This window comes from Chenopodium album, chromosome 13 (assembly GCF_948465745.1).
Source record: "Chenopodium album chromosome 13, dcCheAlbu1.1, whole genome shotgun sequence".
Classification (NCBI taxonomy): Eukaryota; Viridiplantae; Streptophyta; class Magnoliopsida; order Caryophyllales; family Amaranthaceae; genus Chenopodium; species Chenopodium album.
Genome location: NC_137846.1, coordinates 22,087,036 through 22,100,943, shown reverse-complemented (window position 1 = coordinate 22,100,943; position 13,908 = coordinate 22,087,036). Strand labels below are relative to the sequence as shown.

Here is a 13,908-nt window from a genome sequence, read left to right as displayed (position 1 = left end):
TAATTTACTTAGAGTGTACTTTATTTAGAGCTGGCAATCCTGGTCTGACTCGAATGACCTGACCCAAATGACTCGACCCGTGACCCGAAAACATCAATCCGAAATTGACCCGAACACGAAACTGACCCGATCCGACCTGAAGTGGAGTTAACCTGAACTTAACTCGATACCCGACTTAACCTGACCCGAAGTGACCCGATATCTTAATTGACCCTACCCGATCTTAATCCAAATTGATTGACCCAAAGAGACCCGAAACCCGAAGAGACCAGAACTATACCCGAAATGACCTGACTTTAAAATTAACAGATACTCAAAATAACCTAATTAACTAATTTAGGGCTTAATTACTTTACCCTAATAAACACTTATCAGAACTTGTTATTGTTATTATTACTATTACTCTTCTTTTTTTAAGTGTTACCTTTAAATTCTTTTCCAGTTTTACGTACGGTGTAATCTCTTCACGTTATTGAACCTGCACTTATCAGAACTTATTAGACCTTATTGAACTTATAGACTAAATTGAACTTATTAAAACTTATTGAATCTTATTATTAGACTTGATTAGAACTTATTAGATCTTGTTTTGACTTATTGGAACTTATTGACCTTATTAAACTTATTGGACCTTATAAGCTTATAGTAACTTATATGTACTTATATGAACTTATTTAAAGTTATTAGACCTTAAACTTATTTTTATAAGGTGAAGTCGTTAAGAGAAAAAGCCCGAAGTCCCGAACTAATTTGAATTTCTGACTAATTAATGAATGATAGTGATTATATATACTTCCTCTGTTTTTTTTAGTTGACATCGTTTGACTTTTACACTATTTACACAACATGCTTTGACTCGCTTTTGTGGTTTATAGATACTATAAAACATATTCATATGGGATCTTGTTTGAATCGTTTCAATGTATATTTTATTAATATCTACTTTTTATAATTTTACAATGTTGATATTTAGAGATATTTATCGTTAAAAACATGTGTTGGCAAGCGTGATAATAGAAAGGCGTCAACTAAAAAAAACAGAGGAAGTATGAAACAATAATATTATAATAACTCTCGGCAATAATAAAAATGATGTTGACACATAGATTTATATTTCTTATTAAAAACAATAGTAAGTATAACAATAATAAATTTAACTATTTGAGCTTGATGCCTTGACCCAAAGTTTCGACCCAAACATGACCTGACCATAACTTGACTCGACAACTGTACTCGAAGATTGACCCGACATTTGACACGAAGATTGACACGACCCGGATTGACCCGACCTGAAATGACCCGACCCGAAGTGTTGACCCAATACTCGACCCGACCCGAATAATCATTGACCCGAACCTAACCTGAAACACAAATTGACCCGACCCGTACCCGACCCGAAACTAATTGACTCGAAACTAACCCAACCCGTACCCGACCCGAATGACCCATTTGCCAGGTCTAATTCTATTCACCTGATTTTCACTTGTCTCAACCTATTTTAGTTAAATAATAAGTTCAGATCAGATCATCGTTTTATATGCAGTTTTTTTTATCGCTAAATATCTTTAATTTCATAATAAAAAAATTTCTAAAAATCACATATTAATAAAATATACATTATCACGAATCTAACAAGACCCCACTTGATACATTTATTCTGTATAGATTATCGTATATTTAAGGTCAAAGTTTGGTCAAATTTGGCATTCAGATCAGATCAGATCAGACCAGATCAAATCAGATCAGATCAAACCAGATCAGACCAGATCAAATCAGATAAGCAAATATAAGGCGAACTAAACAAGGCCTAACATATCCAAATAAGTATCAATATTCGCCATGAAACTTATATAACTAATGTATTTGATAATTTTGGTACAAATGTTATACCATTGATTTTCGACAAAGTTTTGTGTACAACGGGTGTATATTAATTTTATTGTAAAATGATCTGTTTGAGCGTAACTTTAACTATTTTTATGGTACCTTTAACCACTTAAAGGGTAACTTTTAATTTTGGGTTTAATTTTAGGAAAAATTGCTCCCATTAATCTGAACTTTGCCTTGTCCGCCGAAATTAATCCCAACTTTCGTTTATTATTTATCACTCCCAACTTTAGGGGTATTAATTTTTGTTGCATCCAACAGGTCATCCAACCTGATGTAGCAGGTTACCTAGACATGTGTTAGCGTATGATTGGTTTAATTTTTTTTTTTTAAAAAAAAACAAAAAACAAAAACAAAAAAATTAAAAAACCCACAAACGACCCCTTGCCCAGCTGCTGCCACTACATCCCCACCCCCAATCCGCCGGAAAACCAGCCCCATTCCCGAAAACCCCTCCCCTGCTGCCGGAAACCGCCGCCCAGCCTTCCCCCTCCCTCGAAACCCACCCCTTCCCTTCCCCCACCCCCGAAAACCCCTCCCCCACCCCTTCCCTTCCCCAGATCTCGAAATTAGCCACCGCCCAGCCACCGCTAATGAAATTAGCCACGAACGGCCGATTTTGGGTTAAACCCAACCATCCAGCCTGAAATTCGACCGATTTCGGCCGTTTTTGGCCATTTCGGTGGTCGTATTCACGGAGAAATAGGGGTAGTGGCATTTTTCTGGTGGTCGTTTTCAGCGGCCAATTTTAAAGGGAAAGGGGAGGGTGGTCGGGCGTCGCCGACACTAGGAGAGGGGGAAGCATGACTGGGCGGTACCGGCACTCTAGGGGAAGGGGGGTCTGGGCGGTGGTCGATGCTTCGGGGAAGGTGTTGGGTGGCTGGCTGTGCCGCTGTGGGTGGGTGGGTGCGGGATGTGTTGGTTGGTTTTGTTTTTTTTTTTTAATCTTTAAATTTATTTATTTAGTTTTAATATTTAAAATTTTTTTAAAGTTTTGAACCAATTAGGTTGCGACACGTGTGCAACTAATCACAAGTCAGCAAAATTGACCTCTTCAACTGGTTGCAAGTCATTTGGGTGCAGTAGAAATTAATACCCCCTAAAGTTGGGAGTGATAGATAATAATCGAAAGTTCGGATTAATTTGGGCGGATGAGGCAAAGTTCAGATTAATGGGAGCAATTTTTCCTTAATTTTATTTTAATGTGTAATTCCTTATAGATATGTGATTATATACTATAAAGACTAATATGATTAATCTAATACATTATAAGCTTTTTGTAAGATAAAATTTATGAATAGAAAAATAATAACTTTTACAGTATAAAGGATAACTTTAAATACTTTTAACATAACTTTAATTCGTTTTATAATAAATTAACGTACACAAAACTTTAATAAGAAGTTCATTACAGAGATTTCATATTATGGCCGCCCCGCTAACGCTTTTTGGCCGGAATTTTTTTATGAGAAGCCGAGCACCGTATGTACAAGAGGATGCTCAATTGAAATGCTAAAGTCATTGCCTCATTGGTGTTTATTATTGTATCAATTATCATGTATCCAATAATATACATAGATTAATTTTTATTTTTTAATGGGAATAGAGGATATGATTTTATCTTGTAAGATTTATCATAATATTCTTCTCATCATGTTCAATTATATGAGAGATCGAGTTAGTATAAGATATAGTGCATATACATTATACTAGTATCAATTCAAACATGTGCCACTGTTGTGTGTTGTCTTTAACCGAGGTTAACTGTTACATTCCTGTGCTTCTCTATTCAGTCAATTGTGCATGTAGCCAGCCTGTTATCGTTAGGCAATATAATACAAAACATATCCTAGACACTGAGCATATTTCTGACCTAAAGTATAAATCTCATCACTTTTTACTACTTATATTTTATATTTGCATTGTATCACTATAAAACAGATTACTACTATAATAATATTGTTACTGGAGTATGTCCTATCAATGATTCCTATGTCCTATATATAATTTCATTTAGTAATATAATGACACTTGTAATATTACGGATGGCCTAGGTAAAAAATTTCTATTATTAAAATATTATAGTAATTACTTATTGAATTTTTTTTTTTATTTGTCTAATTGAGAAAGCTAACATGACAATCTTGTATACGTACTAATTTAATTTGATCCATAATTCCTATTGAAATAATTGTATGACTTATATTTAGGTAATAACTTATTTTTAACCCATAAACATTTGCATATGCTGCTTATACTATTATGAAAATTAGTATTGAGAAAATATTATTACTCTTTAAACTTTAATCAACCTTTTTATTATCCGGAGACTGTTAGATAAATTCTGTAGTTGCACATTTTTAATTAATTAAATAAGAAAAGTTACCGGTCATACTTAACCTAAAATCCCTCGCCTCGCCTCTCCTCTTCTCCTCCTCTTTTTTAGGGTTTTTCCAAAAATCTTGACCGTTTAGACTGGAAATAGTCTAATTTATTCGAAAATTACACTATTTTTGACTCTTTTTCCCTTAATTTTATTTAGTTTTGCAATTTAGGTCTCAATAAATCTACACAAGTAGTGTAGATATTCGTCCGTCTCCCTATGGTGGAGTGTCTCCCTATGGTAGAGTCGTTAGTTTTAGTTAGTTTAGTTGTTTGTTTATGTTTAGGGTTTGTTTGTGTGTTAGGGTTTATAAAAAAAGGTAACCTTTTTTGCCCTATTGTCAGTTCTTTGGTAAAGATTTGTTTGGGATCGCAACGGTTGTCAAGTTTTCAAATGCATTCAAGCGAATAAGATGAAAATCATTTTCATGACTACAACAAATCGTTAGACCGTCTCTCCAAAAAGGCTGTATATTCCAGCGATGTATGCAAGAGATGTACCACAGTGCAAGATCCTTTCAACGGTCGTAGCTTTGATGAAACTCTAATTTGATTTAATTTTGAGTATTTGTTAATTTAGATTCATTTATTGATGACGGATGACATTTTATTAATGGATTGATTTGATTTTTTAAAAAAATAAGAAAAGAATTTTACAATTTAATTAGTTTTTATGACATTCTAACTTATAAGTTAGATTAAACAGCGTGTATTATATTTTTGGTTAACCCCATAATATTACTACATACATTTGATAAGGACTAGCCTTTTTTGATAGCACAACGGGGCCTTCAAAGTATCTGAGACGACCCTCCAATCATATCATATAACTAGTATATAAAGCTAAACTTTTAGCCAGGCCACGAGGCAGCGATACTTGGCTTTCCAACTTTTCGCCAAGTGTCACGCCACGTAGGATAGATTTAAATAGAATAAGATAAAAAAGTTAGTTTAGAATTCTATTTGGATAGAATTTTAGGATAAAATTGTTAGTTTATAGTTTTATTTTCGATAAATTATCAATATTTTAGATGTACAAATTGAATTATAATTTTATTCAAAAAAATTATTAGATTATAATTCTAATATAGTTCAAAGCGTAAAACATCCATTTATAATATATACTAATCGGTAATAATATGAGTACTTCACAATCTAATACTTGAAGTAGAATTTTATTACTATGTAGACCCATCAATTAGGGTCGGGTCACAAGTCATTTCAGTTTGAGTCACTTTAGGTTACGAGTCAAGAAATGTTCAACTCTTGCCCAAAGTTTTGGGTTCAGATCAACCTAACGAGCTTTGAACATTTATTTTATTTAATTTATTTTTTGCTAATTTTTTATTTTTTTAATGTATTAAATCGAACATTTCCACCAACATTATTATTAGTCATTACATGTCTACTCCCTTCGTTTTTTTTTTATTTGCATCACTTTAGATTGTACAAAGTTTTAGGAGAGTAATATGATATTGTGAGTGTGTGAATAAATTATTATAGTAAAAGTAAGATGGGGACTATGAAAAAGAAAGTATGTAAGAGATGATAGATATTTTTATTATTTTAGTTGGGACCATAGAAGAGAGAGAAATGATAAAATATAGTATAAAGTTACCAAATATAGAAGTGATGCATTTAAAAAAACACCCAAAAAAAGAAAGTGATGCAAAAAAAAAAAAAAAACGGAGGGAGTATTAGATAGCAAATCGTCACAAAATCACATCAATTGCTAACTAATTTTGTATCAATGATATATTTTAAAATTTGATATATATATATATATTAAAAATTTACCTTAAAATTCAATAAACAACCCGGGCATCGCACGGGTCACAAAACTAGATGCACGGGTCACAAAACTAGTAACACATGTAGCAGTAAATCTAACATTACAAACTAGTTTTAGTTTAGTGCATTAGAAACCGTATAATATGGTTATTGATGCATAGGGCGATGTAAAAATAAATTAATAAGCTTATTATAAAATGGATCCACATATGATTATTCATTAAACTTTGGATACCAGTACCAGTACATTATTAATTAATGTACTAATTAACTATAAAACTCTTATCGCCACAAAAACCTCCAATAATTAGCTATATATAGAAAATTGAAGGCAAAGGTCAAAACCATGCATGTAACGCACCTTATCAAACTTAAAAATCATAGTTTAATCTCATGTATGATGCATGTTCTGCGGTTATACCTACATACACAGCAGCTAACAAGGAATATATCACACAAAGATATCACCTAACGTAATTATTGAAACCTTATTGTAATAATACATATATATATATATATATATTATGGTGTTTTCTGTGTGGTTGGTCACACCGTGTGGCCGACTGATACATACTAAAATACTGATTAAATAATCCTTGATCATCCGAGTACACCCCTGACTAATGGAGTAACTCTTTACCGAATAACCATGACTGAGTAAACCCTAACCGATCTAATAACCCTTGAGTAAGTAACCTCAACTACACGATGATTATTGAAATGTTATGGTAGTACTTAATTATGTATTAATTAAGTTGACGTAGATTTTCTATAATTAAATTGGACAAATAAAGTGCACTATTACTCTTCAGTTGGTGCAAACAAGCAAAGAAGCATTTACTTCCCTTATTAAATTTTTCCAAGAGAAAAAAAACCTCACTCACCTCTTTTATTTGGGACCCACTCCATTTCCTCTCCACCTTCTCATTCATTTTCATCATCCTTTTTATAACTTACTCATTCTCAACCTCTTTATTTGCTTCTTCATTTACGAAAAAAACACACAATTTTTTATAAGAGCCAATAAAAAACATTAAAATGAAGCTTCTTCCTACAACTTTGTTCAAACCAAAAGATTGGAGGCCAATATGCACGCAACAACCTAAGACGTCGTCGTTCCGAATTACGACGTTGAAGGATGATCATATCTACAAAACCATCAATTCAGTGTATTTTGACAACGAGGCGGATACCATCGAAACCCCAGACTCTTGGTTTACGAACTCATCCGAGGCAGGGAGTTTGTCTACGGCCGAGTGTGACGACATTTCGATGGGGGAGACGGAGAGGGAGACTCATTTAGAGGCGATAGTCCGCGGAGCACAACAGTCGTCCTCCGCAGACCATCGCCTGTTTTTTGACCCTAAGGAGTCAGACTCCCCGAGGTTACAGAATACTACAACGGAAGAAAAGACAAGTTCCAAAATGGCCGAAAAGGGGCCATTTGAGAAGTCGGTAGCGATGTCGCTCGAAAGCGAGGACCCGTACGTGGATTTTAAGAAGTCGATGGAGGAGATGGTGGAGAGTTTAGGAGTTAGAGATGATTGGGAAGGATTAGAGGAGTTGCTTCGTTGGTATTTGAAGATTAATGGAAGAGAAATTCATGGGTATATTATTAATGCTTTTGTTGATTTATTAGCTGAAGTTAAAATTATTGATGACGATGTTAAAAATGGTGATTATCATCATGAAATTTCTAAGTCTACTACTTCTTTTTCTTCTGCTGCTTCTTCTCTTTCTTCTTTGGGTTCTTCTACATTATTAGATCCTACAATTTATTGAATTTTTTTTTGTTTTAGCATTGTTTTGATGGACTTTTTTTGCCCTTTTTCCTTTTATTTTTTTGTTATTGGTTGTATTATTATGTAAAGTTTGGATAAATATGTATAATTTTGTAAATAAATATAGTAATATTAATATTATGTAATGTTTGAGAGAGTTAGATGATTAATGTTGAGGTAAATTTTAATTTTTAACTGCATGAATTATAGATGTGGTTGACTGGTAGTAATATTAAATGTTGTTTACGTTATTGGATGTGGTCAAACTGTAAGTTTTTAATTTCATGACACTGAGTTAAATTGATTGGAGAGTGAATAGTTTTGGTATCTGCAACCTCCATTAATTATGAGAAGGTCCACGGTACAACTAGGTAGTAATATATTTCTTCCATGTGTAAAAGTTTTATAGAAAGTTATTCTTATTTGGACGATAATCTTATAATCTAACACCTGGCGATGTTTATTAGTTTTTGCCTAAATAATTTTGTATTTGTCAAATAATTATCGTTTAAAACCTTTTGGGCAAAGATTATTGTTTCACAATTTAGTACCATAACTTATATTTTGTATGTGGTATAGATAAATTGTCATCTCTTTCTTATTTCTATTCTTTTCCTAGTATTAGTCTCGTATGGTAATACTAGCTTCGTTTTATATTATTTGCAACAATTTGACATAAAGTATGAGTAGAAAATGTTTGTTTGTTGCAAAAAATATAAAATAGAGGTAATAGTTCTTTTATTTTAGGCAGATTTATTGATTCTATACTCGTTGTATTATAGGCAAATCTACTTTATTTTGTATAATTAAATTTAATTCCTCCGGTTTTTAGTTGCATCAATCTGCAAACTGTGGAGCACTCTTAGACAATTTTTTCAGATGAGACAAACAGAAAGAATAAAAATAAATAAACCTATATGATAGGAGAGAAATAGAGAGAGTTAATAAACTAAAGAGATTTTCCATTTGGTACCAGTGTAATTTTGGTTTTTCCATTTGGTACCTAATTTTACTTTTATTCCACATGGTACCATTAATTTGGACTTATTCTTTACTATAGCATCCCGTTATATAAAACATTAGTTTTGTGTCATTGTGCTCCTTATTTTTCTAATTCCGACTGTAAATTTTGATCCTTTAAGATAATATGACCCCTACACTTAAATCGGACTTTTTTTTGCACATAAATCGTGACATATCTAACGGTTTTTTTTCAGCTAATTTCGACCTTAAACTTGAACCTGAAGGTTGTTAAGGGCTAAAACATCCTATTAAAACTTTAACTAGTCAATTTTTTGACACCCAAATCGAAGATTACATAATTTATTTTACAGAATGCTATAGTAGAGAATAAACTGAAAGTATAGTGGTACATAACATTTGGAATAAAAATAAAAATTAGGTATCAAATGGAAAAACCTAAACTACAATGGTACCAAATGGAAAATCCCTAAACTAAAAAACAAAGTGATGTAACAAATTTAAAATTTCAATTTTAGAACATTGATGAAACGGAGAAAATATTTCCTCCGTACCAATTGCTTGTTGGTGCAGTGGTGATTGTGACTGCAACAACAATTGGTAGGGAGGACCCGTGTTCGATCCCCTGCAACAACAATTAGGAGGAGACTAAAACCTAACCACCTAAAACTGATCCTCGAATTCGAATTTTCCCAAAGGATGAATCAGATGGAACACCAAAAGCAAAAAAAAAAAAACTTCCTCCATTTTTTATTAGTTGCATCACTTTCCTAAAATGAAAATTTGAAATTAGTTTGTTCCATCATCATTTTTTGCTTTAAGTAATAAATTTTATCTATCTCTCTCTTATCACATGGGCCCTAATTATTTTTTCTTTCTACTTCTCTTTACTCCAAAATAACTAGGAATCCTGAAAATTAAAGTGATACAACAAAATAAGAGCAGAGGAAGTATTATTTATTCTTATTTGTGTGAAAGGGTGAATAGGGATATTTCAAAGTTTTACTCATCGTAATGGTTCCTATATATTAGACATGTCAATTTTCGACCCGAACCGCAAACTCAACCCGTTTTTCTAGGTATTGAACAAATTTTTTTGACCTGTAACCCAATATACCCCAAACCTCTTTAACCTGTAAATTTGTGGGTCAAACCCGACCCAACGACCCGATTTTATAGGTTTATTTTTTAATAAATACATTTATTTAAAAATTAATATTAGCTTATTGCTTAAATAGATTATTTGTCTACTATCGGACATTCATTTTATCTATTTCTCATTTATTCATCTCATATAACTCTTGTTCAAACCCACACTAATCATCTCCTACACTAATTATTAACCCACATTAATTGTATGTGTATAACCCACATCACCGTCATACCACCGATCGACAGGTTTATTGTTATTATGTCAAGAGATATTATACTACACATATGTAATTATGTTGGTCTCTTCCTTAAATTTTGGGATGTTTAAAAGTTTTATTTTTAAATTTATTATATTTTTTATTAGTTAGGAATTGATGAGCTTTGGTGAAATAGTGACAATTTAAATTATGTAGTATGTAATGGCTAAAAATAATATGATCAAAATGTTTAATTAAAAAACTGGAAAAAGAACTATATAGCAAAGTAAGCTTGAAAAATAATAAATTTTCAAAAAATAAGAAGGAAAAAAAAAAGTTAAATAAAAATTGTTTTAAATCCGTTGAGTTGACCCTAACCCGAAACTTTGGATTAGAGTTAAACAATTCTCGACCCGTGACCCGATCCAAAATGACCCGTGACTCGAAGCAACCCGATCCGATTGAGGTTTTGTTCCTATACATAATAGACATATTTTTTTAAGTCTCCCAAATGACTTCATTCCCGTATTGTATAAAGACTAGTTGTGGACCAGCACGCGTTGCGCACGGTTCCCCAAGTTATCAATGTATATTCTCGACTAATTTTGTTATTGGTGATGTTTCTCGACTAATTTTTTCAACGTTTCATCATCCACCAAGTGCAAGCTTGGGGCCTCCTAATCTTGCATATAAAGCAGAGGATCATGTAGTCGAACAAAATGCAAGCTCCGTTGTCCATTTTTTAACACAAAAGGGAGCTAATATATATTAGATGATAATGTTACTGATGGCAAAAGCCATCAGTGCAAAAGATAGACACCTTGAGCGCATTGCCAGCCACTCAAAGTGATTTAAGTACAGCTTAACAACAACTAAAAGATCAAATAAGCAAGTCTCTAAATAGCTAGATAGAGGGATATTCAGTAGCACAAAGTTTTCAAAAGTTGCTACTGGAATCGCAGAGAACTAAGCAGCCATATCAGGAATTTCCGAGGCATAAGTTTCAAACAAATCAGCTGGAGAGTGTGAAGGGAACCTTTTCTCCCGTCTTAATCTTTGTTCTCCCCATTATAGCTAGTCTGTCTGCAACAAAATTCACACTCCTACTAGCATGAAAGACTGTGACTGTCCAGTTTCTTTCCAAAAGAGAGACAACATCCCTTATTATGTTCCCCAAATCATGATCTTCAAAATACTTAGGATCCTTCAGCATGGCTAAATATACAAGAACAGAGGACTATAAGTTGAAAAATTGCATAACAGATAACTTTTGAAATTAAGTGCCTAAATCTGAAATTATGAAAACCTTGTTGCATTGTTGATTGTAATACAAAGTAGTTTATGTCTAGGACTATTGAGGTATCTAATACCATGTGTTCAACATGATAATGCAATCTGTTGATGTATGATCCACAAGCATGGCCTAAAAGTTGCTGCTGATGCAGGTGCACTCTGCAAGAAGGAAGGCATTCTTAATTTGTTGATTTTAAAAGTCATCAAGGAAACAAAAGGCAATGCGGTTATGAACTGAGATAATGCTAATAGATCATCAATGAAAATTATTAACTATTCATGATTGAAGCTCTCTCTATAATAATATCTGCAAAATTCCATACGCACCTAGTTAATGAATTCACATCCAAGCATCAATACCTATGAAATCCATATTCACATACCCATTGGAAAGCTCCATTATTCATATCTATATTGGTTTTCCTAACCTTCTTAGAGGAATTCTCTCGCCTCTACAGAGCTAATAGTTAACCAGTGTAAAGGTAAACAACACCTCAAAGAAGAAAGGGAATTTTGGTTTTACATGTTTTAGTCTACTAAATAGTTGAAATAGATTTAATTTATATGAACGACTTGTTGCCATGACTTCCTAGGCAAAAATCAGACAGACTTGAATAAGTCAAGGGGCAACCTGCTACAAAATAGCTAAAATAGATTTATATGAACACATGTTACCATTACTTACTACAAAAATATCATATAGACTTGAATAAGTCAAGGAGTAACCTGGTTATCAATGAATAAAATTAATTGCATTTATCAGTACTTATAAAAGTTTATACAACGAATAGATCATCTTATAAAAGTTTGTAAACTGAGTTTATTGATACTTTACCTTTCTACCTGGCATAGTATTAGTTAACTTTATAGATTTTTAAGCTTGGTGAAAAAAATCTGAAGGAATGTCACCTTTAGGGAATGTAGATAGAATTCGGTTACAAACTATCTTGTGGACAAATTTCCAGACATTAGGAGTAGCTAGGGAGGAAAAGGTAGCAGTTAATTTATATATATATATATATATATATATATATATATATATATATATATATATATATATATATATATATATATATATATATATATATAGAGGATTGGAAGTAACCAGCCACTCAGAGGTCTGGGACTCTAGGATTGCATGCTTAATATAGTTTTTGAATTACAACATCACTACAACCAACTATAATTTCTGGTTTTCATCTGATTCAAGTAGCTTTCATGCATCTTTCAAAATTGAGTTTATTACTTAGTACTGAAAATTACATTTTTTTTTCCAGCAAGTTTATGTATAGTTTACCTCCTTTATTGTAACTTTAACAGGCACACCAAGTACATCAGCTCCATGTAGCCATCCATCATTAGGAACCTACAAGTAGAATTTTAACAATTCAAGATTTCTCAGCTGAAAATCTAACCAGCTCTACCATAAAAAAATTATAAAATAAAATAATAAATGAATAAAAGAGGGAGAGTATGTTGCATTCGGCTAAACTGAAAGCAAAACATAATAGGAAGATTGCTTACTGTCAGAAATCAAAAAAATCAAAGCAAGAAGAACACAGAGATTTCTTGCCTTCATCGCTCTGTACGTAGAATCCGAGCTCTTGGCCTAAAACTAAAATACTTGAATTAAGAGAGTTCATTATTACAGAAGAAAATTGTAAAAAGGAAAAAATGAATTGAATGAATGAAATAAATGCTACCAACTAACTATTTATGTAAAGGAAGAAAAAGCAAGAAAAGTGTGACTGCTGAGGTGGACAATAACAACTTGTGCTGAGTCAGCTGGGGCGTAACAAACTTGAGTTTCCTGATGATCAATGTTGAAGATGGGCCCGAGTATAATTGGACTGAGCTGAAGCTTGATCATTGATCCCAACCCCCCCCCCCCCCCCCCCCCCCCCCCCCTTCAAACTTGGCTGGGGATTGAACAAACCAAGTTTGGCAAGAAGCTGGTTGAACTTCTCAGAAGGAAGAACCTTTGTAAGAACATCAACAATCTGGGAAGAAGTTGGCAAGTAAGTGAGCTGAATCAGACCTTCTAGGACCTTTTCTCGAGTAAAGTGGCAGTCGATTTCTATATGTTTAGTGCGTTCATGGAAAACAGGATTCCGAGCAATATGCAAGGCTGACTGATTGTCACAATGCAGAACAACAGGTTGCAGACCTAATAGTCTGACCATATGAGTAACCTCAGAAGCAGCATATCCTGTTACTGATCTTTTGGATTCTGGACACCCTGCCAATCAGAATCAGAGAAGGCCTGAAGAATGATCTGATTAGAAGGCCTGAGAAGTATACCTTGTCCTGCAGTACCATTGTTATACTAGAGAACATGCTGCAGAGCCTTGCCAGTAAGGCTCCCTTGGAGACTGCATGAATTGGCTCAGATTTTAGACTGTAAAGGCCAAATCTGGTCTTGTGGGAGTGAGGAAATTAAGTTT

The 13,908-nt window shown here is 33.2% G+C and overlaps 1 protein-coding gene, 1 long non-coding RNA gene and 1 pseudogene across 2 annotated transcripts; 1 reads left to right on the top strand and 2 right to left on the bottom strand.

The window, feature by feature from the left end:
- LOC145575377 (aquaporin PIP2-2-like) overlaps window positions 1–6,992 on the bottom strand; it is a 55,245-nt pseudogene extending 48,253 nt beyond the window's left edge.
- Window positions 6,993–7,059: 67 nt separating this feature from the next.
- On the top strand, window positions 7,060–7,858 carry LOC145576498 (transcription repressor OFP13-like). The gene has a single exon (XM_081634250.1). The coding sequence runs from the start codon at window positions 7,099–7,101 to the stop codon at window positions 7,840–7,842; it is 744 nt and encodes a 247-aa protein (XP_081490376.1). The 5' UTR covers window positions 7,060–7,098; the 3' UTR covers window positions 7,843–7,858.
- A 3,081-nt stretch (window positions 7,859–10,939) lies between these two features.
- LOC145576497 (uncharacterized) lies at window positions 10,940–13,259 on the bottom strand. Its single transcript, XR_014098408.1, has 3 exons — window positions 12,989–13,259; window positions 12,762–12,830; window positions 10,940–11,623 (listed from the first exon to the last, which is right to left on the bottom strand). It is a non-coding gene; the product is annotated as an uncharacterized LOC145576497 (long non-coding RNA).
- Window positions 13,260–13,908: the final 649 nt, after the last annotated feature.

What these genes read in the sequence shown, in the direction of transcription:
- LOC145576498 (XM_081634250.1), top strand. Translation starts at nt 7,099, where the DNA reads ATGAAGCTTCTTCCTACAACTTTGTTCAAACCAAAAGATTGGAGGCCA.